This window comes from Heliangelus exortis, unplaced genomic scaffold (genome assembly GCF_036169615.1).
Source record: "Heliangelus exortis unplaced genomic scaffold, bHelExo1.hap1 Scaffold_135, whole genome shotgun sequence".
In the NCBI taxonomy this organism is placed as follows: domain Eukaryota; kingdom Metazoa; phylum Chordata; class Aves; order Apodiformes; family Trochilidae; genus Heliangelus; species Heliangelus exortis.
The window spans coordinates 654,599-681,076 of record NW_027285952.1 but is presented as its reverse complement, the minus strand read 5'-3'; the positions used below and the strand labels follow the sequence as shown (position 1 = coordinate 681,076).

The 26,478-nt window shown below is 47.9% G+C and overlaps 2 protein-coding genes across 2 annotated transcripts in view; both read right to left on the bottom strand.

The window, feature by feature from the left end:
• The window catches only part of LOC139790750 (ankyrin repeat domain-containing protein 26-like), a 678,272-nt gene that overhangs the window by 59,661 nt on the left and 592,133 nt on the right, over positions 1 to 26,478 (bottom strand). The window lies entirely within an intron of this gene.
• Positions 300 to 3,668, bottom strand: LOC139790747 (ankyrin repeat domain-containing protein 7-like). Its single transcript, XM_071732602.1, has 8 exons — positions 3,663 to 3,668; positions 3,229 to 3,402; positions 3,009 to 3,115; positions 2,460 to 2,597; positions 1,763 to 1,992; positions 771 to 804; positions 622 to 691; positions 300 to 365 (listed from the first exon to the last, which is right to left on the bottom strand). Exons 1-8 carry the CDS (start codon positions 3,666 to 3,668, stop codon positions 300 to 302), a joined length of 825 nt encoding a protein of 274 aa, XP_071588703.1.

The following is a 26,478-nucleotide window of genomic DNA, read 5'->3' as shown; positions in this document are numbered from 1 at the left end:
TCTTCCTGTCCGCAGTCTCAGCCCTGCTTCTTCACAGCCCCTGAGAAGCCCTTCCCCACTTCAGCCCAGCTTCATTTCAGTTACAGTAAAATTCAGCTATAGTAAAATTCAGCTCTCAAAGTTTCAGAATTCTTACTTGCAAGGAACTCTCAGCATCACCAGACTCACTGCACAAATCAGCCTCTGCATTATCCCTAAATTTCAAACATCACAGCAGAAAAATGCATTATTTCTATTTAAATCAGTGCAGGAAAATGGAATCATCTTAAAACTAAAGATGCTGGCTGGCATCTCCAGCATTAGTGAGTGGGTTGAGCCGCCACACTCAAGTTCCCCATCACTGCAGAATCCCCCTGCAACAGATGCTGATCCAAATGAACAGGAAGAAATAAAATAATGTGACTGTGTACCTATGACTTTTGGCCCCAAACCACAAATCTACTGCTTTCTCTGCCACAGCTACAGGTTTTTCAGCAAAATCTGACAGCAGAAGAAAGGCCAGAGATGGCTTCTAAGAAGAAAAAAATGCTGGCTGGAACTTCTGTTTCTTTCAGTCCCAGAGAAAACTTGCCTTCAAGAGATTTATTTTTCAAGGACACTTCTCCTGTAAATGCACCATACCTTAGGGGTAAAAAGGAGTGAATCTTCAGAATCTTTCCAAGTGATATCATTCATCTCAGTCTCAGAGCTCCTTAAAAAACAAAGCAAAATCAGTGCTGTGTCTCTAAAATCACCCCTCAAGCAAATGGTAGGGGTTTGTAAAGTCTCACCTTATTGAGCCTCCTTCACAAAGGTTTTCTGTGGCTGTTCAAAGATTAAATGACATGCTGACATTAGATTTGAAATGCCAGCAATTAAACAGTACACTTTAAAAACCTCAAAGAACAACAGGTCGCAGTCTAGAGTCTGAGGTGACAAAATTTCATTGATATTAAAAAATGACTTCTTTAGGATCCTTCTAGGGCTCTGTGTTCTCCTAAGCATAGACTGGATTTTAAACACTCACTGAAGGAGCTGGGTGTTTGATCACAAAGCAGTGTAATTTTTTTATTAAAAAAATCACTGAGGGTGGAAAAAAAAAAAGCATCATTTCTGTTGTAAATCAAACTATGTTCCAGAAGAGACAGTACACACAGGCACTGCATTGCTTGTTGCTAACAGTGACTTTTCTGAGACAATTTTTCCTCAAATTTCCAATTTGAGGGATCACGAGGGTCAAACCCCTTCCTGCCTTTCCTGCTTCCCCTCTCCCGGTTTGCTTCAGCATCCTGGGAGGATTCCATCCGTTCCTCTGCCTATGGTCCTGACCCATTCCAGCCTGGATCTGTGTGTTCCTGCCTCCAGCTCCCAACTGCTGCTGAGTCCAGGATTCCAGCCTGGACTTTCCGAGGGCTGCCCCGCAGCCTCGGTGGTGACGTGAGAGTTACTGGGGGAGAGGTGGGAGGAACGTGGTATCAATTTTCCTGTATCTTTGTATATATTTAGTAATTTTTTCTATTTATCATTACTGTTTCATTAAAGCTGTGTAGTTTAGTTTCCACCCCATAACTCCCTTATTCTCTCTCCTTTCTTCATCAGGGAGGGGAATTACTAGTGAGCATCTGTTATTTCAGTTTAATTGCTGGGCCAATGTTAAACCCTGCCAACAAATCACAGGTGCCCTGACAAGGCCAAAAAGTAACAAATCAGCACGTTCCCAAACCACCTCAAGAAAAGGCCACATCATTTTCCTCTTGAGCTCCTCCATAGTTAAGGATCCTACCTCCTCTGTCCACAGCAGGTGCACCCCAAAAAACTGGAGCAGCTCCTGCCTGCTCAGGAGTGATGACTATGCTGGGATCTTCTGTATCACACGCAGGAGCTTCTCCTCTGTTCTCCTGGTCTGGTTTTTCTTTTATCCCTCCAGCAGCTCCTGCCTGTTCGGGAGATCCAAGTGCATCCCCTGCAGGAGCTTCTGCTGTGTCCTCCAGTTTTGCCAGGTACTGACTTACACTGGACAGAGAAAGAGAGGAAATAAAATTGGTAAAAAGAACCACATGCTGGCACAACAGTTAACACCAATTTATTACCACCCCCCTCCCCCCCCTGCAAATATTTATAAAAATTCATAAACTCCTCAGTATTTGTTAGGGGTAATACACACAGAACTCACTCCAGCATTCCCTGCAGTCACATTCGCCCTATAAATGCACATTCCCACCTTCCAAGTAATTAACTCCTGCTCAGAACATTTTTTCAGCCTGCCTTTTAGGCACACATAACCACCTGAGATAATCTCAGTTCTAACCAAACACCAGGTGACAGAATTGCTCTGGTTACCCCCCCTTCCACCCTCCCAAAGGAAGATAAAAAGGGAATAGGGAAGAGAGACTTTAAGGTGTGAAAATAAGACTGGAAGAGGTTTACTGGAAGAGGAAGAGACCACACCATTTATTCTAATCATAAAGTTCAAAGTTTACCGTAAATGGCCATGAAGATCAGCATAATCCACAGCTATCCTCCCATCTTTGTCTTCATGGGAAATATTGGCACCGTGAGAAAGGAGAACTTTGACCAAATACATCTCCCCAACAGAAGCAGCAATCATGAGTGGGGTTCTGAAAGATTCAAAACATGCAATGCCATGGATCATTTGACACAGACACAGTCATTATTTTCATTCCTGCTTGCTCTCAGAAGTATTTTCTCCATTCCTTTACAATGAACACATTTGGATAAACACTCAAGGAGCAAACCAAAGTCTTTGCTTCCCTGGACCCCCCTCCTCCTTCCTGGACCCCCTCCTCCTTCTGGGCCCCCTCCTCCTTCCTGGACCCCCCTCCTTATCCTGGATCCCCTCCTTCTTCCTGGACCCCCTCCTATTCCTGGATACCCTCTTATTACTGGACCCCCTCTTATTCATGGATCCCCTCCTCCTTCTGGATCCCCTTCTCTTCCTGGATCCCCTCCTCCTCCTGGACCCCCTCCTTCTTCCAGCCCCCCCTCCTTCTCCTGGATAAACCCCTTACCTTTCATGCTCATCTCGAGCATGCACATCAGCTCCTGCTTTCAGGAGATCTTCTAATATCACCTCATGTTTTTCAGTGATAGCAAGAGTTAGTGGGGTACAGCCCTTCTGAAAAGTCAGAGAAATGCATCATGTAAATAATCAAAGTAAAAAAAAAATAATCTGTAAAAATTTTGATGCAACGTTCTGAAAGGACTTCTTGAAGAAATAGAAACATTTACCTTATTCTTGGCATCCAGTTTGGCACCATGCTTGATTAACTGCCTCACGAGGTTTTTATGATGAGCCAGGATGGCCAACTGGAGGGCAGTGTTGCCATCGATGTCTGCAAGATTTGTGTCAGCACCCTGCTCTAGCAGAAAAGTCACGCAGTCTTGTTCTCTGAGCTGTACTGCCTGGGAATAACACACACAAAAAAAAAAAAAAAAAAAAAAAAGACTTCCAGAATTCACATTTCACTCCATCACAGCTCGCCCAGCTTCTGACCACTGGGAAAGAAGAGCACCTGCAAAGATGATCTGACAGGTGCCTGTTCCACTCCAAATCCAACAGGCGTGTTTCCGCACAGCTCTGCGTACAGAGTCCTGCCAGACACCTCTCCTTTCATGCACAGTCGATAAGCCCCTCTTCCAAGAGCAGAACTTCTCCCACTCACCTTCATCAGGGGTGTTCTCCCAAAATTATCAACAGCATCCAACTGGCTGCCGTGCTCTACAAGGAATCTGGCAACCTCTGTGTGGCCGTTTGCACACGCCAGATGGAGAGGTGTCCTGAGAATTAAACATGTGAGCTTAACGCAAAAGAACCAAAGCTGTGGCACCACCCATCCCAGGGCAGGAGAGACCTGGGGATGCCTGAGAACCCTGCAGGGAGAGCAGGGCCAAGCAGCAGCCCAGCACCTCCAGGAGCACTGGCGCCCACCCAGCAGCTCCCAGCACTGGAAAGCTCTCGAGTTCCCCCTCCCAGCTGACAGGGCACATCTTGCTTTGCAAGCAATCAGCTCCAAGGGGATCCCACACAAACCCTGCAGGGAGGATGCTCCCGCACGCCACCCGAGGTGTCCCAGCAGTGGCCCACAGCCCCTCACCGATTCTCCCTGTCGCGGCAGTCAATGCCCCAAATCTTGATCCACGAGTGCCAGAACCTCAGCCAGGACAGGTGGCCGTGGGCAGCAGCATGGTGCAGCCTCTTCAGATCTTTCTCCTCAATCTCAGGGCCGCTGGTGCTGGCAGCAGCAGCACGGGGCCACACAGGATTGTAACTGGGCAGCACAGTACTGTAGCGACGGTGACTCTTCCTCCTGAAGAGCCCCATCCCGGGAGCCCTGCGGGGTGCAGGGCACAGCTCTGCGGGAGCAGCAGGAGGCAGCCGGCAGAGCCGGAGGGGTGGAGGTTAATGACAGGGGAAGGGCAAAGGCAGGGACAGGGGAGGGAAGAGACAGACGAGGACGAGGTGGATGCAAGGGGAAAGGCAGGGACGAGGCAGGAGATAGGAGCAAACCAACAGCAAGGACCAGGAGCAGCCGGAGAGACACAGCCCAGCGCAGCTCAGCACAGGAGCCACAACGGCAGAGTCGCCCCTAACGGCAGTCGCCAGGGGCAACGGTGGGCGGGGCCGAACCACCTGCCGGGGGGAAGGGGGGGGGGGGGGGGCAGGAAGGGGCTGAACCAATTCACAGGGCGGGGGGAGGGGACTGAAAGGAAAGGAAAAGGCTCCTTTAATCCTTAAACCTTGCATTGGTTTAAGCCTCAGCATTCATTCATTGCCACTACAGGTGACAATGGTCCCTTAAGTATCTGAGAGAAGCTGAGAAGCTCTCCCCCACCTCTATGAGTCATACAAAGTGGAAAATTCTCCCCCTGAGGAGAGGCTTTTTTATAACCAATTAAAAGGAGGAGCTAGAGAGGGTAAAAAATCATGCTTTTTTTGTGGCTGGTGCCCAGCTGGCTGTACTGAGGATTCTCAGGGCTATGCAGTTGCGCTCTTTTTATTGGTGTGTGGTGGCTTTTGGTATCAAACCCTGTGCTGAGAGCTGCAAGCTCTTTGTCACCAGCTTATCCCATCTTTTCACAACCACTTCTTGTCTCTCACCACATGTTTAAATGGCAAACTAGCTTGTTCTGACTGCACAGAGCTCACTGCAAAAGTTCCACTGCCATTGCACAAGTACAGGTTGTTTCCTTAGACAAGTCTAACCCATAACTAGAGGGAAATGGACATCTAGAATTCTCCTGGCTTACCAGGAATTCTGTTCTCCTTGGCAGGACAACTCTGGGGAAAATGTTAACACAAATGTTAACCCCCACCATGCTACATGTGCCACACCCAGCTACACAGAAAATCATCTTACAGTTCCCTGATGAAGTCCCCCAAAATTCAGCCCCCAAATGGGGGCCTTATAAGAGACCCCAAAGCACTGAGTTCCCAACTGAGAGACCCCCAAACCAGGCTCCCCCAGCCAGGCTCCCCCAAACCAGAGACCCCCAGAACACTCCCCCACATCAGGAACTCCTAAAAAGGGGATCCTGAAATAAACCCCCAGAAGAGAGACCCCTAAACCAGGTGTTACGGTTTAACACTGGCCCAGCAATTAAACCGAGTGACAGATGTTCTCTATTAATCTCTCTCCTCCCTGATAAGGAAAGGAGAGAGAATAAGGGAGAGAGACTTGTGGGTGGGAAACTAAACTACACAACTTTAATGAAGCAGTAATGATCAATAGAAAAATATAGAGGAAAATTGATACTACGTTCCTTCCCCCCTCTTCCCCCAATAACTCTCACGTCACCACCGAGGCTGCAGGGCGGCCCTGGGAAAGTCCAGGCTGGACTCCTGGAGTCGGCAGCAGTCGGGAACTGGAGGCAGGAACACAGAGATAAGGGCTGGCACAGATCAGGACCACAGGCAGAGGAACGCATGGGATCCTTCCAGGATGCCGGGTGAAGGAAGGGAAGCAGGAAAGGCAGGAAGGGCAGGCAGCCGGAAGCTGGAAGCATGGCTTGGCCCTCGTGATCCCTCAAATTTACCCTGAGTATGAGGTGTATGGGATGGAATCCTCTGTTTGGTCAATTCTGGCATCTGTCTTGTCCATTCCTCCCCAAAGGAGGGCTGCAGGTGGGACCTCTTTATGCCTTCTGGAGGGTAAAATGTTTTCCTCAGAGCTGAGCAGTGTCCTTGGCTCTGCATACCAGCCTCTAGCAGTAACATCAAGTGTTATCAGTCCTAGAAGCACACACTGTCTGAGAAACTTGCTGTTAATTTCAACAAGTGCAACTACTTACAAGAGACAGAAAATCACCTTTATCCTGGCCCAAACCAGGACACCAGGGATCACCAACTCCACCAGCCACCTCCTCCTCCTCATCATCATCATGCTCCTCTTCCTGTTCCTTCTCCTCCTCCTGTTCCTCCTGTTCCTGATGATGGAGTCATCACTGATGCCACCTGCTGAGGCTTTTCTTCCCTTTTTTTTTTTCCGCTTGGGCACTGAATTCCTCCTCCTCCTCTTCCCTGCAGCTCCAGTGGAGATCAGTGCCCAGCTGGAAGGATCTACTCCAGCCCCTCTTCCCCTCTTCTGGAGCATCCCCAGAGCCAGGAAATCCACTCCTGGTTTCTCCCTGCTTGGTGTGCAGCCCACAGGGACGTGGTTCTTTGTGGAGCATCCCCACAGCCACCTCCTGCCAAGACAACAGTGGAAAAGTCCTGCTCATCCCTCCAGCAAGGACCAGAAGAGTGAGCAACCCCCAGGACCTGGGTGAGACCTGGCTCAGGGCCTCCCAAAAATGCTCTCCTGGAGATGGGCTGCAAAGGCAGAGAGATGGGATGGATCCCAACATGTCCCTCCGAGGACACCCAGCTGCCACAAACCATTCTAGGATTCTCCAGCTCCAACCATTCCATCATTCCATGACTCACCACCATGGGTTGGATGCCTACAGAGATGGTGACCATGGTGACCCATGGCTGCTGCCCGGTGCTACAGACCACCAGAGACTCTGATGGCTGCCACGGACCTGGAGGGTTCTAGAACACGGGCACTGGGCCTGTGCGGCAAAGAGGTCATGATGTGGCACCCAGGTCACACCTGAGACCTGGATATGGCACAATGTTGAATCAGGGGAATGAGACGTAACCTTTCCTTGTATAACCACAAGGCTTAGGGGAACAGGAAACAAGACATGCACAGTTCCTGTACCCTAAAAAAGGCTCCAATGTACATCCTATTGTGATAATCTAAGCTGGTTTTACTGCTGACTGCAGAGCGTTGCACAGGAGAGAAGGAGCTCATGTGTGGAATCGAAGGGCAACAAGAGGGGAAACTGAGGCAGACACTGACTTCATCCAACGACCACAAGATGGGGGTTAAAAAGACCCTCAGAGAAAAAGCGGGCACGTGCCTTTGAAGGCCTGCCTCTCCCAAGAACTAATAAACATAATCCAGCCTGTTCCTAGAATAGTCGTGAATATGTATTAGGATAGTCACAGATATGCATTAGAATAAATATGAATATGTATTAAAGTATGGAATATAAGCCGAAAGATTAAACTTTTAATTTTAATTTAATTTAATGTGGAGACTCCCCACGCACCCAGCGCTGTTTGCTTTGCCTTTATTTGCTGAAATAAGACTAAGTCTCATTTGCTACTACCAGAGACTCAGCCATTTATCACAATGGGCTGATTTTGCTGTGAGGTTTTTTTCAGAATCTACATGCTCTACACACTCAAAGCACAGAACTTTGATAGATTTTCTTAGTTACACCAAATCCATAGGCGTTTTTAACGAAGAAACAAGAAAATAATAGTCATGCTGTGGCCAGGTAACTTAATTTATTCCTAGATTTCCTAATAGTGAAAGGACACTTACTTTCTTTTGTGCTTCACTGGGCTCTCTTCAGGAAAATTATTTTCTCAAACCTCCCTGGCCAAGCAATCAAATGAGTACTGATAACAAAGGCAACCCTTCCTAATTGCAGCCAGCAAACCAAGAAAAAGCTTTTCCCTTTTCCTTTCCAAAAAAGAGGTGTTTGTTTTTTTAAACAAAGCACAGGCCAGAGCCAACACAACAAAAAGGAACGCCTGTAATGGTGTTTGTTCCAAAGTCACCAAAACCAAACACCCACATGGAGATTTCTGCCATTTAAGAGCTGACACACCAGGGCTGCTCTGCGGGTCGGGCTCTTCTCCCGAGTAGCTGCCAGTAAGACAACAGGGGATGAACTTAAGCTCTGCCAGGGGAGGTTTAGGTTGGATATTAGGAAAAAATTCTTTACAGGGAGGGTGATCAGACATTGGAATGGGCTGTCCAGGGAGGTGGTAGATTCTCCATCCCTGGAGGTTTTAAAACAAAGCTGGATGTGGCACTCAGTGCCATGGTCTAGTAACCACAGTGGCAGTGGATCAAGGGTTGGACTTGATGAGCTCAGAGATCCTTTCCAAACCAGATGAATCTGTGACTCTGTGAAATACACTCTTGCAAGAGTGCACAACTCTTTTTAGAGAGAGGTTGCTATTTTGCAGCAGAGAAGAACATCAAGAGATCTATCAGAAGGATTTAACAAGCCACAAACAGCAACAGTCTTGTAAAATGAAGATCACAATCTGAAATTTCCATGCAGTTCAACTACCTTCCACCCAGTAAACCAATGACATTGATGACCCTTGATTTCAACACTAGATTATCCACAGGCAAGTGACTTCTCTTTTCTGGTGCACACTACTGATTCTGTACTACATTTCAGAACTTCACACCTGTGTCAAAACACCCTGGTGTTCCCACAGCTTCAGTGGCCAAACAGTTAAACTTCTTCTGCCTGAGTGCTCCCACCAGAATTATTTAATACACTCAGCAATGCAAACTCTCTAGAAGACAGCAGTGAAAGAGTAAGGTGTGAGGAAGTCTCTCTAAATTCACTTAAGAAACACGTCACTAACAGCAATGGTCTCAGGCTTAGGGAAGGCTGACAGGAGACAAGATTCTTAACTTAGCTCCCTGCCACCAGTGTCCAACCAGCCTCCAGAGTTCAGTATCTGCCACCATCTTACCCTAGAGATCAGTCACTATCCACCCACGTTAACTACACCCGGCCTGCATCTCTCCTAAGGAAGGAACTCTGTTCTTGCTAACTAAGCCAGGCTAATGCATGTGTAGCAGGAAGAACCTGCACCAGTCAGCAACAGCCCAGCTCCAGTCCTAGCAGCACAGAGACTACAGCCCCACCTCCTGAGCACCCAACCCATCCATTCTACTCCAACTGCTGCTCCCAGAGCCCGCTGGGCACTGAGCACAGAGCTTTGAAGGCACTGAAGCTCCATGCCCTGAATCCAGGTGTTCTTCCAGATACAAGGACATCAAGTTCTTTATACACCCACATGAGGCTTTGTTATCTGAAAAACTGCAGGAAAATACCTTACAAAAATTTCCTGCATCCTCCACAAATACTACACGTCACTTTTCCTACGCTCTGTATCTGTACTTCATGAATTCTATAAAGTTTGCAAACAAAGCAAACAACGTATGGCTGCAGTGTGATACAATCACAAAACATCAGCTTTAGCTCTTTTTAGTAATTTAAGCTGACTGATCATTCAACACTAAATGAAACTACAGTCCTCAAGGAGCTTTCAGAAAGACCCATTTTCCTTCCTATTTAATCCCCTGTCCTTGATTCTGAACTCTTACATTTGTTTAAAAGCTCAGTCTCTTCAAACGCCAACATTTTTGAGATTGGCAACCATGATTTATGACATGCACACCAAACGTCAATTAAGAACTTACATTTAGCAAAAGAGACAATCTGTGAGAAACAAAACATTCTAAAAAAAAGGAGAGCTGGAGAGCAAGTGGAACTGGCTAGGCACAGCTTAAGTTAAGCCAGTTGTGTCTGCAAGGAAAAAAAGGAGCACTGCTCTTGGCCCATATTGCTGTCTTTCCTAAACGGGCAGGAACTGCTTCAGCTCCATCTTATGCAACTTCTTCAGTCCAGTGACATCTGCAAGCAAACCTCTGATCAAAGCCAGGCCAAGAGCACTATTTCAAAACTGGATTGTAATGACTACACCTGAATCATCTGGACCTTGAATGGAATCAACAGCTAAATACACCACGTGTAAATATCTATTTATGAAAGAGAGTTACTCCAATCGGGTATTTTATTGAAAAATTACAATTAAAACTAGAATTTATTTTGGACGTCTATTAACTAAAAATCAAGGAAGACACTTCTCTTCCCCATCAACAAAGAGCACTGGAATTTCCTCCGCTGGTTAACAATTTCTGACCAAATTCACCCTACAAAACTTTACAAATCATTATCAATAGATAGCAGGGAGGAAGAACTTCTTCTCAATTTGGGTAACAAAGGCAAGACAAGGGAAAGAGATCAAATATCTGTAGGAATAGAAATGCCAGTCCTGGTAGTATAGAAATATACAGACATGGAAAGGAACAGAAACACCAACACACAGTGCTGCCATGCAGTCACTTTCCATCTTTACATTTACTCAAGTCTGAGCCACAACCAGAGAAAATTTACAATCATTTAGGTGCCCACATCCAGTGCTCCAAAAATCTTCTGGAATATTTCACTATTATCCTGAAGCCCAAAAAGGCCTAATAAAACTGTTTAGAGACAGAGTTTTAAGCCTTTAAACAGCAAAGGTATTTATTTGTGGATCCGGGGAACTCCCAGCTCTTGCTGGACAAAGAGTTCCGAGGGTTAAGGGAAAGGGTTGGGGTGTTTATACAGGAAAAGGGGAGGTTACAACATCGTTACATTCTCAATTCGGGTTAGGGTTAGGGTTCTTGCTGACTTCATTATATTGTTACAAGGCGATATCAGACCCTATCCATAACTTTCTTCTTATCTGTTTGTGGTGACATCTTTTATGTCCTTCTTGTGCAGATGTTCACATTCTTTGGTGCCCAGCTGGCGCCTCAATGGCCTTGGCAGTGTCTTGTTTTAAGAACAAGACCTACACTTTTAATTATCTTTGAGACAGAAGTTAATCCCGTTCTGGCCTTGTGTTTGGTTACATTGTTCTAGTGGAAAATGCCACCTCTCAGCTGCTTTGTTCACTTCCTTCTCAGTTTAACCCTGAATTTTACTGGTTATGAATACAAATTCATTTTCTGCATAAAGTAAATTCACACAAACAGCTTGGCCTGATCTCCTCTCCTTACAGGAGTTAATCCTGTCAGGATCTTTCTCTTTTTCAATCCAACCAGAATATCCAACACAGCAAGAGCAAAACCTAGAAACTCAGCAATACCAACCTCCCACTCTAATGTCAACACAGGACCTCTTGCCAGTACCAAATTAAAAGAAAAGTAGAACAGCCCAAAACAATCCAACTTCCATTTAAATCAAAGATCAGTGGCTCTACACTTTTAGAGAAATTCTCAGACACATTCAGCATGCGGTATTTCTAACACATTAATTTTCAGGCTTTTAAGAAGAAGTGCAGTTTCATGGCCAGTGCTGTTTCAGTAGCAATTGAACTTGTCAATAGCAATTTCAGCTTCCTCTCTGACAGAGAAACTGAAGCAGGCTTTGTCTCTGGCAACACTGAAATGATGGCACTGCTGAAAGCAAAGGCAGAGCTCTGGCTTTGCATCCCCCCTTGCCTTTGGTGCCACCTCAGAAAGGCCACGCTGCAGGAAGCAGCTGGTTTATCACAGCTTAGTGTTGATGTCACATCCAGACAGGGCTTTAGACACCTGAGGGAAAAGGGCCTGCACAAGTGATCTAAAGAAAAAACTACCAAAAATGGTGGGGAAACAGCATTTAAGTACGTGACAAAAAAAAAAGAAAAATTGAATCAATGAACTATTTTCATATTTGCAGCCTTTAAACGCCTTCAGTAATTCCTTCCCTTCCTTCATCTGTAAGAAATGATGCTACTTCAGTTTGTTCAGGTCTCCATTCCAAGCTGTCTACATCTAAACAATTTACATTTTTTTATACGACCCCAAACTTGGATTCTAGCACATACTTCAGTTCACTATTCCATTTTGGCTGCTTTATTGCTTGTTTTTCTTACCTTCTAGTTCCTGTCACTTTCCTAATTCCATCAGTCCCCATGGCCATGAGATGCTTCCTTCCCCTCTCCTCGTCCACAAAGGAATCTCTTCATCATCACCTTCCTTTTGTAGATCAACACTTCATAATCCAGTCCCAGCTCCATACAGGGGCTAGAAAAATGTCAAGCACTGTTTTCCAGAGGTTCCTCTTGGTGACCTTGAAACAAGGGGTGCTCTCTGTCCACAGCCCATGTTGGATGCCTCTGTATTCACGGGAGCCCTACAAAGATACACAAACAAGTAGGAGCAAAGTAGAATGCATTCTCTCAGCATCCTCATTATGCTGGACATGCTCATTACTTTAAAAATTACGACTGAAACAATTTTCAGAAAGATTTTTATGGCGTAGACTGTTATATTGTGAGATTGCAAGAGTTGTGGAGAGTAATCATGGTGATCAGTGTTAACTTCATTTGAGTAAGAACTGTTCTGAACAGAACAGTACCAACTCTCTCCTGGGTCTAGCCTATCATTTCAAAGTACTGCTGGGTAACTGGCAGTCTCCCTTCTGAAAGTTCAGCCTGGAGTTTAACTCACCTACCCCAGCAGTGTCGTCTCCTTTGGGTCTGGTGTAAGAAGTGGGAGTTGGACCCCTCCATCCCTGGGTCCTCTCCTCTTCTGGGTAAACACACACTCGTCTTTTTCAAAAAGTACACTCTCCAGGACAGTGAGCAGGGACAGGTCTAGAAGAAGAGAACATTGTTTAAAACCACAAATATATTAGGCAGACCCATGGAGAAATGACACAAGCAATGGCTTACATTCCCTCCCCTGCTGAAACCACTCATGTCTACCTGGCAATACTGACAGCAGTCACAAGCTTGTAAAAGCTGCCTTCAAACTGAGCTAAGAAATTGAATTTCATTTTCTTCACAGATTTGGGGAAATCTGTGCACTACTCTGCCTTACTGACAGCACTCCCTTTCTTTAATACATCTCGTGCAGTTTCTGATGCTGTCACAGTGTTGTCCCCAAAGTGGGTCCATTACCTGGTGTGCCACAAGCACAGACAGAGTCCAGATCTTTGACTTAACACCCAGTTCTGCACAGAAAGGGGAGCAGGGTGCTATTCCACAAAGCAAGCTGCATTTCCTGAATCACAAGTGAGACTTTTAGACCTAAAATGGTGAGAAAGAACTGGCCACCTCTAGGGTGTTGTGGAGTCCACAGCCATGCTGCACACTCCTCAGGGTGAGCTGGGGGGGCACCCATCACACCCACATGGGGGATTGTGGGAAAAAATCCGCAGAGGCTTAAAGGACGACACGCAGTCACCAATATGGTTAAAGTGAAGTAATTTATTAACAGTGGACACTCGCTTTATATAGAGCCTTTGTTTATATAACGATATCTTGCAGGTGGCTATATCTTGGACACAAACTCTGTTCTCACAGAACTTCTGCTGGCTTCCTCATTATCGTGTTACTTCTTCTTTTCTACTGCCAGTTCCCTTATCTTTTTCCCATAGCTCATCTTTCAGTAACCTTGCAACTGGGTCTCAAGGCCCTTAGCTTACTCTAGCTAAAACTAAAGAGTCAGGATTGCTCACATGTCTGTTTTCTTCCAGACAGTTTCCCAACAGGGGATGAGCTGGGCTTCTGCAGGATTGGTTGGTGTCCCCCCTTGCAGCCTCCACCCTGTGATGAGTTGGGCTCTCTGGAAATATTTTGGGAGTCCACACTCCAGGGTAATTCAGATCACCTGGAATGATTTGGGGGTCACCCATCATGTCCCCTGGACCCCAGGATGGTTTCTGGGTTGCCAATTGCAGCCCAACACCACCAGGATATTTTTGATGTCCCCAGTCAGAGTCCCCAACCCCCAGGATCAGTTGGGGTTTCCAGGGCTGGAGTTGAGTCTCCTCCACTGCAGCCCGCCAAACCCTAAACTCTGGCACAGCACAACCTTGCAACCCCATAGCCCCAGCACCTGAAACCCTAGCATCCCATTGCCCCAGCGTATTGGAGCCCAAAGATACCAAAAAATGGAATACAGACTCCCTGGAGACCTCTGCCAGGGCCTTCAGGTGGCCCCTAATCTCAGTGATCACAGCTTTGGAGTGGGAGCTGAACAGAGCCACCAGCACACCACCAGCATCCATCTTCCCATCATCTGTCACAGCCTGAAAAAGTGCCTGGCTTCAACTGCTCAGGGATGAAAGGCTGAGGCACTCAAGAGATACTGCTCCCATTCAGTCCCAGAGTGCCCCAGGAGAGCCCTGACACCCCCAAATCAGCCCTGGGACATGAACACCACAGCCCAGATGTCCCCAGGGCTCAGGAGGGCTGTGGGGAGCAGGCAGGACATTTGGGGTGTCCCCAGTGCTGGCAGACAGCAGAGATGGAGACCCCAGGGGGAAGCCCAGGGTGATGGGGCCTGGCCCAGCTGCTCATCACTGATCTTCTGGGGCTCTGACCAGCTCCCTGCCCCCAGCTCTTCATCCCTCCCTCTCTGTCGTTTGCCCATCACAAGTTTCGGCTTTCACTGGCTGTCTCCCTCTCAACACTTCCCAATTCCTCCCTGCCTCTTCTCAGAGCCATTGCTGTTTCTCTCTCTCTCTTTCTCCACATCTGTCTCTCCCTCTCCTCTTCTGGCCTTATTGTCCCTCTCTCTCCTGCAGCCTCCCCCCTTTCCTGCCTCTCCCTCCCCTCTCCTCTCCTCTCCCCTCGCCCTTTCCCCTCTCTCCTGCTCCCTCTCCCACCCCTCTGTCACTCCCCTCTCCTGGGGCTTTTTCTGTCTCTCAGGCCCCTGGCCTGCCCCTGGCCCGCTCTCTGTCCACCCCCACTCTCTCCTCCTTCCCGCCCTTCTCCTCTCCCTCCCTCCCTCCCTCTTTGCCCCCTTCCCCACCATCTCTTTCCCGCTCCTCACCACTCTTTTTCCTGCCTTCTCTCCCTGCCCAGATCCCCTTCCTCCTGCTCCCCCTCCCACCTGGGCCGGGCCCAGGGCAGCCCCGGGGTCGGGCGGGCTCAGGCAGCAGGAAAGGAGGAGTGCCCCGTGGCATGCTGGGAGCTGTAGTCCCGGGGCATGCTGGGAGCTGTAGTCCCGGGGCATGCAGGGGGCTGCCCGGCGGCCATCTTGGTTCCCAGCCCATGCTGGCAGCTGCCATTTCCCCAGACTCCCCATCCCGCACCGGGAAAAAACTCCAGGAGGGCGGCGTGGATAAGCCAGCAGCTCTTAAAAGCCCTCAAACTGAAGGAGGAAGCATGCAGAGGGGGGAAGCAAGGGCAAATACCCTGGGGGGAGTAGAGAGGTGGCTGGAGCAGCTGGGGAGCAGAGCAGGAGAGCCACATCCATTCCAGTATGAATTGAATCTAAAGCAGGGCATGGGACAACCAGAGAGCCTTATTCACTGGGGGAGAAGAAGAGGTTTGTGACCTCACCCTGTGAGGGGCTGGGTCACGAATAGGACGAAGCGTCAGCGTGCGTGTGAGAAGGCACCTCAGAAGATGGGACAGAAGAAAAGCAAGCCTTCTGATCCCATGGGTGGGGAACCGCAAGTTAGGCTTCCCCAGATACCCCTGGACAGTCCTTTGGGGTTAATGGTTAAATATTGGAATAATTACCCTTCTAGGCAGGGTAAAAGCCAAATTAAAATGATACATTATTGTGTGGAAGTATGGGGAGGTAAACAAATTAGAGAAGATCATTTATATTGGCCCGTTTTTGGGTCATTTGAAGATTGGATTTGCCAGGCATTAAATACATATGTGAAATCAAAAGAACCATTCAGCCTGGAAGAAAGTGAATATGCTAGTTTATGGATTGGGTCAGAAACAAGAATTAATTTGTACCCTTTAAAGAATGGAGAAAGAAAGAAAAGAAAAATCCTAAATCAGAAGAAACTCCTCTTGCACCTCCACCATATATTCCGCCACCTCCACTTCCAGAACCCCAGCCCCCAGTATCACCAGTTCAGGTAGCCCCCCGTGCTCCCCCTGATGAGGACTCAGACTCAGATTCCTCAGCGGTGGATCAGAGACGGGTTACAAGAAGCCAAACAAGGGCGAGACAAAGTAAAGATGTGGGTGGTTTATATCCACTACAAGAAATTGCAATGGGAGGACCGCAGGCTGGTATGGGATATGTGGTTGTTCCTTTGAACTCAGGAGATGCAAGAGAATTTAAAAAGGAAATGGGAAATTTATTGGAGGATCCTTTAGGAGTGGCAGAACGTGTAGATCAATTCTTAGGACCTAATGTGTTTACCTGGGATGAGTTGCAGTCAATTTTAGGAATATTGTTTACTGTAGAGGAACGGGGAATGATCAGGAGGGCAGGAATGAGAATTCAGGATGAGCAACATCAGCATGGTCCTGCAGCCGATATTAAGTGGCCCCTTCAAAAACCAGACTGGAATAACCAGGATCCAGTACATAGGGGACATATGCAGGACTTGAGAACTATAATTATTCAAGGTATTAGGGAATCAGTCCCACGAGGGCAAAATATTAATAAAGCATTTAAGGAACACCAAAAGAAAGATGAAACTCCTACTGAGTGGTTAGAAAGGTTAAGAAAGAACTTACAGCTTGTACTCAGGGCTGGACCCAAGTACTCCAGTAGGAGAGGCTTTGTTAAAGCTCAGTTTGTGGCTAAATCTTGGATGGATAGTAGGAAAAAGCTGGAGAAATTGTTGACTGGATGAATTGTTGAGGGAGACTCAGAAAGTGTATGTGCGAAGAGATGAGGAGACAGAGAAGCAAACAGTGGAAATGATGGTTGCTGCTGTCCGAGAAAGTCAGAGACCGGCAGGTCAAAGACTAATGGGTCAGGAACTGGCTGAGCATACAGGACAGTATCAGAGGCCTGGTAGAGTTCCAGGGCCACCTGAAAGGACTAAGAATGTAGTAGTTTGCTATTATTGCAAAAAGAAGGGTCATATGAAGAGGGATTGTAGACAAAGGAAGATGGATGAGAGAATGTTTAAGGAAGATTAGGGGTGTCAGGGGCTTTACTTGCTGGGGACCAGAGAAATAAAGGAGCCCTTGATATAAAATAAGAGTAGGTCTCCAGCAACAGGAGGTAGAATTTTTAGTGGGCTCGGGGGCAGAAATGTCAATGGTCCGGATTCTACCTCCTGGGTGCAGAATATCCCATGCTGCCCCAGCCCATCCAGGTAAGCAAGTCTGACTAATGCTGGAGATGCCAGCAGGTTTACATTTGGGGACATTACTCTTACTGGGAAGTGTGCACAAATGTTACATTTTGGTAAATGTCCTTGCAGGACCTAAAGTCTGCATTGACTCTGGGGATGGTAACAGTTCCTTGCGTTGTGCACATCTGCAAGTAATTGTTCTGAAACTGCCATCTTAAAGAGAGCTGAATAATACCAAGTATTAGAAAGCTTGAAACCAGATTTTTAGAAGGGTTACGCATGTAAACACATGTAAATGTCCATTCTTGGAGACTTTTAATAATGGACTGCAAGTCTGAGCACCCGGATAAAACATCAAAGAATGGGTGGCTCACTCCAACTTAATTTACTCTGAAAATCTTTGAATGTTTTGCACAGTAGTGCTCTGGTTTAGATCAAAACCATATATGAAATGATTAAGCAACAACTACATGATTACCAAAAAGCATTGGTCTGGCAGCTAATGCACAAAATATCATAGAATTGACATAGTTCCTGCAGAGTGTATCTGGGTGAAATACTCCCTGAGGTGGGAATGTGAGGACTGTTTGTGTAGTTAGAGGTATAGGATAGAGCCAGCACCTGGGGGCTATCAGAAGGATAGGCTGACTATATTTATTGTTCAAGATGGGAACCAAGTCTTTGTGAAGGTCTTGTAAAAGAAAGCTCAGTCAAGATTCCCTTCTGTCTTAGGAAGGAAAAGTCTTTCCCAGGTAGTCAGTGGATGGCAGGGAAGGTGCTTCTTTCAGTTCTTTCCCGTTTTTTTTTTTTTTTTTTTTTTTTAATCTCTTTTAGGAAGGATCCCCTGAAGAGAAGAGGGGCAGTGGGCAAGAGGTGGCAGCTGCAGTTCCTGAAGGTAGGTCTTTTTCTTGTTCATTGGATCTGGTTTTTTTTTGCTGGTTTGTTTGTATTGTTGTTGTTTGGTTAGGCATTTTTGTTTGGTTGCAGGGTTTTTGTTTGTATTTTTTGTGGGGTTTTTTTTGTTTGCTTTTTTCCTGGTATGGCTTAGAAAAAGAAGTTGTTTTTGAAATGTATTCATCCGTGCTGTCCTATGTTGACTTTTCTGCCTAAAGTTTGATTCTGTTATGACCTGTAGAGCTTGGGGATCGAAAGAAACAGAAGTTATAGTTTCATTTAGTGTTTCGAGGTAAGGGATTAGAGTTTAGGTTTGAGGGTTAGGGTTTAGGATAAGGTTTTACGATTCAGCCCATAGGGTTTAGGGTTAGGGGTTAGAGGTGAGGGGTTAGGTATTAGGCTTAAGGGGCTAGGGGAAAGCCTTAGGGTTATGGTTAGGGGTTTAGGGTGGAGGGATAAGGGATAAGGGTTTAGAGATTAGGCTTTAGTATAAGGGTTAACGTGAGGGTCATGGTTAGAGCTAGGTAAAAGTTATGTGTAAAGGTAAGGGTAAAGGTTGGGGTTAGGGGTAAGGGTTAGGATAAGGGTTAGGACTAGGGAATATGGTTTGGTTTTAGGGTTAGGGTTTAAAGTTCAGGATTAGGCGTTAGGGGTTAGAGTTCAGGTTAGGGTTAGTGCTTAGGGATTAAAGTTTTCAATTAGGGTTACGGTTTATTGTTTAGGGCTAGGGTTAGGATTTAGGGCTTGGGCTTTGGCTTTAGAGGTTAGGGTTTAGGTTAAGGGTTTGGGTTAGTTATTGGGATTAGGGGTTACAGTTGGGTTTCAGCCTGCCTTGAGCAGGGCACTCAGACAAGATGATGGTCAGCAGTGTCTTGCAGCCTGAGGCATTCTTTGATTCTGAATGATCTGTAGGATCATGCCGCAGGAGGTGCATGGGAAGCTCATCGTTGAGTAATCAAGGAGAGGGTGCTGATGAAGGAGAGGAGAGGGTGATTCTGTGAATGGAATTAGAAAGTGAGTTCCATGGGGCTGGGTTGGCTTCAGTTGAGTGGAATCATGGAATCATGGAATGGGTTGGGTTGGAACTAGATGATCTTTAAGCCTTCCAAGCCAACCCATTCCATGATTCCATGATTCTGTGACACAGTCCCAGCCAGTAGCAGGCCAGCAGCAGGGCTTTGTGAGTCAGGGCCTGGTGCTTGGACACCGCTGTCATGGGCGCCTCTGTGGTGACTGGGGGGATATAGAAGGGGTGTGGAGATCTGGGTTGTCCGTATCTGGGAGAGCACCTGCCTCAGGAGTCAGGAGCTGCCCTGGGTGACAGTGTCAGTGAAGGAAGGAAGGGCCAGAGCAGAAGTTCCCCTGGAGCCTGTGAGGAGAGGGCAGCTGTCCCCTGCAGCCCATGGAAGGGCCCGGAGGGGAAGATGTGGATCTGCAGCCCATGGACTGTTTTGCCAGGATAGAGCTAATTTTCTCTCTTGTCATTTTTCTTTCAGCTAAGTCTCTTGTAAGCAGCAGTTGCCCTGGCTGAAATAAACAGCAAGTTTTTTCCCAGTCAGTGTCTGCTTCTAGGAGTGATAACACTCAACGTTTATAGTTAGTGCTAGGGAATGTTCTGCAGAACAAGGCCGCTGCTCAGTTCTGAAGAACATCTCGTGCACCAGAAAGAGAAAAGGAGCAAGGAGGTCACACCTACAAACACCTACAACCCTCCTTAAGGGAGGAGCAGAGACGAGAAATGACCAAAATTAACCAAAGAGAGTATTCTGTGCCGTACACAACATCCTCAGTATAAATTTGAGGGATGCTGAGGGTCAGAGCCCTTCTGCCCTCTTCCTTCTTCCTTCCTTTGTCCTTTAGCCTTCGCCTGGGCCTGTTTGCTTCAGGATCCTGGGAGGGTTCGCTCGGTTCCTCTGGCTGTGGTCCTGCTCCGTGCCAGCCTGAATCTCTGTGTTCCTGCCTCCAGGTCCCGAGCACTGCTGAGTCCAGGAGTCCAGGCTGGACTTTCCCAGGGCCGCCCTGCAGCCTCAGTGGTGACGTGAGAGTTCTTGGGGGAGAGGGGGGAGGACCGTGGTATCAATTTTCCTGTCTATTTGTGTAGCGTTAGAAATCTTTCCTTTCTATCATTAGCGTTTCATTTCAAGCTGTGTAGTTTAGTTTCCAAGCCGTAAGTCTCTCTCCCTTCCTCTGTCTCCTTTCTTTGTCTGGGAGGGAAGGGGGGGTTAGTAGATGAGTTAGCAGAGAGCATCTCTAATTGTGTTGAATTGCCGGCACGGCGCTAAACCCTGACAGATTTATTTGCGCTCAATATGAGGCTTAAGCTAATTAGGTGGAGTGGCAGCTGGGGTCCGTGGAAGCAGGGCCAAGGCCTCCGTGGCTCCTCTCCACTGGCACATGCTGCGTCCGACCCTCAGGGCGTCCCTGCGTCCCTGCCTGGGTGCAGCTGGCCATGGAGGCCTGGGTCAGGGATGAAGGGGTTAGGTTTTAGGATTAGGGTTAGTGTTTAGGGTTAAGGGATTAGAGTTTAGGTTTTAGGGTTTAGGATTCAGCGCTTAGGGTTAGGGGTTAGCGGTATGGGGTTAGGTGTTAGGCTTTAGGGGTTAGGGTTATGGTTTAGGGTTTAGGGTTGAGGGATAAGGTTTTAGGGATTAGGCTTTAGTGTAAGGGTTAACGTGAGGGTCAGGGTTAGGGTTAGGTTGAGGGTAAGGGCTTAGGGTTAGGGTGACGGGTTAGGGTGACGGGTTGGGGTTAGAGGTTAGGGTTAGGATAAGGGTTAAGGCTGGGGTATATGGTTAGGTTTAGGATTAGGGTTTAGGGTTAGTGGTTAGGGTTAGGGTTATGGCTAGGGTTTAGGGTTCAGGATTAGGCATTAGGGGTTAGAGATCGGGTTAGGGTTAGTGTTTAGGGTTTATGGTTTAAGGTTTAGAGTTAGAGCTAGGGCTTAGGTTTCATTGTTTAGGGTTCAGGATTAGGGCTAGAGTTAGGATTTAGGGCGAGGGTTTAGGCTTTAGAAGTTAGGGTTTAGGGTTAGGTTTAGAGTTTGGGTTAGTTATTGGGGTTAGGGGTCAGGGGTTAGAGTTGGGTTTCAGCCTGCCTTGAGCAGGGCACTCAGACAAGATGATGGTCAGCAGTGTCTTGCAGCCTGAGGCATTCTTTGATTCTGAATGATCTGTAGGATCATGCCGCAGGAGGTGCATGGGAAGCTCATCGTTGAGTAATCAAGGAGAGGGTGCTGATGAAGGAGAGGAGAGGGTGATTCTGTGAATGGAATTAGAAAGTGAGTTCCATGGGGCTGGGTTGGCTTCAGTTGAGTGGAATCATGGAATCATGGAATGGGTTGGGTTGGAACTAGATGATCTTTAAGCCTTCCAAGCCAACCCATTCCATGATTCCATGATTCTGTGACACAGTCCTAGCCAGTAGCAGGCCAGCAGCAGGGCTTTGTGAGTCAGGGCCTGGTGTTTGGACACCGCTGTCATGGGCGCCTCTGTGGTGACTGGGGGGATATAGAAGGGGTGTGGAGATCTGGGTTGTCCGTATCTGGGAGAGCACCTGCCTCAGGAGTCAGGAGCTGCCCTGGGTGACAGTGTCAGTGAAGGAAGGAAGGGCCAGAGCAGAAGTTCCCCTGGAGCCTGTGAGGAGAGGGCAGCTGTCCCCTGCAGCCCATGGAAGGGCCCGGAGGGGAAGATGTGGATCTGCAGCCCATGGACTGTTTTGCCAGGATAGAGCTAATTTTCTCTCTTGTCATTTTTCTTTCAGCTAAGTCTCTTGTAAGCAGCAGTTGCCCTGGCTGAAATAAACAGCAAGTTTTTTCCCAGTCAGTGTCTGCTTCTAGGAGTGATAACACTCAATGTTTATAGTTAGTGCTAGGGAATGTTCTGCAGAACAAGGCCGCTGCTCAGTTCTGAAGAACATCTCGTGCACCAGAAAGAGAAAAGGAGCAAGGAGGTCACACCTACAACATTCTTTAGGGAGGAGCAGAGACGAGAAAAGACCAAAATTGACCACAGAGAGTATTCCGTGCCATACACAACATCCTCAGTATAAATTTGAGGGATGCTGAGGGTCAGAGCCCTTCTGCCCTCTTCCTTCTTCCTTCCTTTGTCCTTTTGCCTTCGCCTGGGCCTGTTTGCTTCAGCATCCTGGGAGGATCCGCTCGGTTCCTCTGGCTGTGGTCCTGCTCCGTGCCAGCCTGAATCTCTGTGTTCCTGCCTCCAGGTCCCGAGCACTGCTGAGTCCAGGAGTCCAGGCTGGACTTTCCCAGGGCCGCCCTGCAGCCTCAGTGGTGACGTGAGAGTTCTTGGGGGAGAGGGGGGAGGACCGTGGTATCAATTTTCCTGTCTATTTGTGTAGCATTAGAAATCTTTCCTTTCTATCATTAGCGTTTCATTTCAAGCTGTGTAGTTTAGTTTCCAAGCCGTAAGTCTCTCTCCCTTCCTCTGTCTCCTTTCTTTGTCTGGGAGGGAAGGGGGGGTTAGTAGATGAGTTAGCAGAGAGCATCTCTAATTGTGTTGAATTGCCGGCACAGCGCTAAACCCTGACAGATTTATTTGCGCTCAATATGAGGCTTAAGCTAATTAGGTGGAGTGGCAGCTGGGGTCCGTGGAAGCAGGGCCAAGGCCTCCGTGGCTCCTCTCCACTGGCACATGCTGCGTCCGACCCTCAGGGCGTCCCTGCGTCCCTGCCTGGGTGCAGCTGGCCATGGAGGCCTGGGTCAGGGATGAAGGGGTTAGGTTTTAGGATTAGGGTTAGTGTTTAGGGTTAAGGGATTAGAGTTTAGGTTTTAGGGTTTAGGATTCAGCGCTTAGGGTTAGGGGTTAGCGGTATGGGGTTAGGTGTTAGGCTTTAGGGGTTAGGGTTATGGTTTAGGGTTTAGGGTTGAGGGATAAGGTTTTAGGGATTAGGCTTTAGTGTAAGGGTTAACGTGAGGGTCAGGGTTAGGGTTAGGTTGAGGGTAAGGGCTTAGGGTTAGGGTGACGGGTTAGGGTGACGGGTTGGGGTTAGAGGTTAGGGTTAGGATAAGGGTTAAGGCTGGGGTATATGGTTAGGTTTAGGATTAGGGTTTAGGGTTAGTGGTTAGGGTTATGGCTAGGGTTTAGGGTTCAGGATTAGGCATTAGGGGTTAGAGATCGGGTTAGGGTTAGTGTTTAGGGTTTATGGTTTAAGGTTTAGAGTTAGAGCTAGGGCTTAGGTTTCATTGTTTAGGGTTCAGGGTTAGGGCTAGAGTTAGGATTTAGGGCGAGGGTTTAGGCTTTAGAAGTTAGGGTTTAGGGTTAGGTTTAGAGTTTGGGTTAGTTATTGGGGTTAGGGGTCAGGGGTTAGAGTTGGGTTTCAGCCTGCCTTGAGCAGGGCACTCAGACAAGATGATGGTCAGCAGTGTCTTGCAGCCTGAGGCATTCTTTGATTCTGAATGATCTGTAGGATCATGCCGCAGGAGGTGCATGGGAAGCTCATCGTTGAGTAATCAAGGAGAGGGTGCTGATGAAGGAGAGGAGAGGGTGATTCTGTGAATGGAATTAGAAAGTGAGTTCCATGGGGCTGGGTTGGCTTCAGTTGAGGGGAATCATGGAATCATGGAATGGGTTGGGTTGGAACTAGATGATCTTTAAGCCTTCCAAGCCAACCCATTCCATGATTCCATGATTCTGTGACACAGTCCTAGCCAGTAGCAGGCCAGCAGCAGGGCTTTGTGAGTCAGGGCCTGGTGTTTGGACACCGCTGTCATGGGCGCCTCTGTGGTGACTGGGGGGATATAGAAGGGGTGTGGAGATCTGGGTTGTCCGTATCTGGGAGAGCACCTGCCTCAGGAGTCAGGAGCTGCCCTGGGTGACAGTGTCAGTGAAGGAAGGAAGGGCCAGAGCAGAAGTTCCCCTGGAGCCTGTGAGGAGAGGGCAGCTGTCCCCTGCAGCCCATGGAAGGGCCCGGAGGGGAAGATGTGGATCTGCAGCCCATGGACTGTTTTGCCAGGATAGAGCTAATTTTCTCTCTTGTCATTTTTCTTTCAGCTAAGTCTCTTGTAAGCAGCAGCTGCCCTGGCTGAAATAAACAGCAAGTTTTTTCCCAGTCAGTGTCTGCTTCTAGGAGTGATAACACTCAATGTTTATAGTTAGTGCTAGGGAATGTTCTGCAGAACAAGGCCGCTGCTCGGTTCTGAAGAACATCTCGTGCACCAGAAAGAGAAAAGGAGCAAGGAGGTCACACCTACAACATTCTTTAGGGAGGAGCAGAGACGAGAAAAGACCAAAATTGACCACAGAGAGTATTCCGTGCCATACACAACATCCTCAGTATAAATTTGAGGGATGCTGAGGGTCAGAGCCCTTCTGCCCTCTTCCTTCTTCCTTCCTTTGTCCTTTTGCCTTCGCCTGGGCCTGTTTGCTTCAGGATCCTGGGAGGGTTCGCTCGGTTCCTCTGGCTGTGGTCCTGCTCCGTGCCAGCCTGAATCTCTGTGTTCCTGCCTCCAGGTCCCGAGCACTGCTGAGTCCAGGAGTCCAGGCTGGACTTTCCCAGGGCCGCCCTGCAGCCTCAGTGGTGACGTGAGAGTTCTTGGGGGAGAGGGGGGAGGACCGTGGTATCAATTTTCCTGTCTATTTGTGTAGCATTAGAAATCTTTCCTTTCTATCATTAGCGTTTCATTTCAAGCTGTGTAGTTTAGTTTCCAAGCCGTAAGTCTCTCTCCCTTCCTCTGTCTCCTTTCTTTGTCTGGGAGGGAAGGGGGGGTTAGTAGATGAGTTAGCAGAGAGCATCTCTAATTGTGTTGAATTGCCGGCACGGCGCTAAACCCTGACAGATTTATTTGCGCTCAATATGAGGCTTAAGCTAATTAGGTGGAGTGGCAGCTGGGGTCCGTGGAAGCAGGGCCAAGGCCTCCGTGGCTCCTCTCCACTGGCACATGCTGCGTCCGACCCTCAGGGCGTCCCTGCGTCCCTGCCTGGGTGCAGCTGGCCATGGAGGCCTGGGTCAGGGATGAAGGGGTTAGGTTTTAGGATTAGGGTTAGTGTTTAGGGTTAAGGGATTAGAGTTTAGGTTTTAGGGTTTAGGATTCAGCGCTTAGGGTTAGGGGTTAGCGGTATGGGGTTAGGTGTTAGGCTTTAGGGGTTAGGGTTATGGTTTAGGGTTTAGGGTTGAGGGATAAGGTTTTAGGGATTAGGCTTTAGTGTAAGGGTTAACGTGAGGGTCAGGGTTAGGGTTAGGTTGAGGGTAAGGGCTTAGGGTTAGGGTGACGGGTTAGGGTGACGGGTTGGGGTTAGAGGTTAGGGTTAGGATAAGGGTTAAGGCTGGGGTATATGGTTAGGTTTAGGATTAGGGTTTAGGGTTAGTGGTTAGGGTTAGGGTTATGGCTAGGGTTTAGGGTTCAGGATTAGGCATTAGGGGTTAGAGATCGGGTTAGGGTTAGTGTTTAGGGTTTAGGGTTTAGAGTTAGAGCTAGGGCTTAGGTTTCATTGTTTAGGGTTCAGGGTTAGGGCTAGAGTTAGGATTTAGGGCGAGGGTTTAGGCTTTAGAAGTTAGGGTTTAGGGTTAGGTTTAGAGTTTGGGTTAGTTATTGGGGTTAGGGGTCAGGGGTTAGAGTTGGGTTTCAGCCTGCCTTGAGCAGGGCACTCAGACAAGATGATGGTCAGCAGTGTCTTGCAGCCTGAGGCATTCTTTGATTCTGAATGATCTGTAGGATCATGCCGCAGGAGGTGCATGGGAAGCTCATCGTTGAGTAATCAAGGAGAGGGTGCTGATGAAGGAGAGGAGAGGGTGATTCTGTGAATGGAATTAGAAAGTGAGTTCCATGGGGCTGGGTTGGCTTCAGTTGAGGGGAATCATGGAATCATGGAATGGGTTGGGTTGGAACTAGATGATCTTTAAGCCTTCCAAGCCAACCCATTCCATGATTCCATGATTCCATGATTCTGTGTCACAGTTATACTAACTACAGGTTAGTAGACAAGTGTCCTGGTTTTGGCCAGGACAAAGGTTATTTTCTGTCTTGTACTTTTTCTTTCAGCTGAGTCTCTTCTAAGTAGTTGCACTTGCTGAAATTAACAGCAAGTTTCTGAGGCAGTGTGTGTTTCCAGGACTGATAACACTTGATGTTTATAGTTACTGCTAGAGACTGGTATGCAGAGCCAAGGACACTGCACAGCTCTGAGGAAAACATAAAGAGGTCCCACTTGCAGCCCTCCTTTGGGGAGGAACGGACAAGTTGGTGCCAGAATTGACCAAACAGAATATTCCATCCCATATACATCATCCTCAGTATAATCTGATGGATCACGAGGATCAAGCCAGATTTCCTGCCTCCAGCTTCTGGCTCCCTGCCTTTCCTGCCTTTCCTGCTTCCTTTCCTTCACCTGGCATCCTGGAAGGATCCCGTCCGTTCGTCTGCCTGTGGTCCTGATCCGTGCCAGCTCT

Coding starts and splice junctions, on each gene's coding strand:
- LOC139790747 (XM_071732602.1), bottom strand. Junction 3,116..3,228: donor AACTGGATGCCAAGAATAAG/GTAAATGTTTCT, acceptor CTGACTTTTCAG/AAGGGCTGTACCCCACTAAC. Junction 366..621: donor CACTCCTTTTTACCCCTAAG/GTATGGTGCATT, acceptor CATTTGGATCAG/CATCTGTTGCAGGGGGATTC.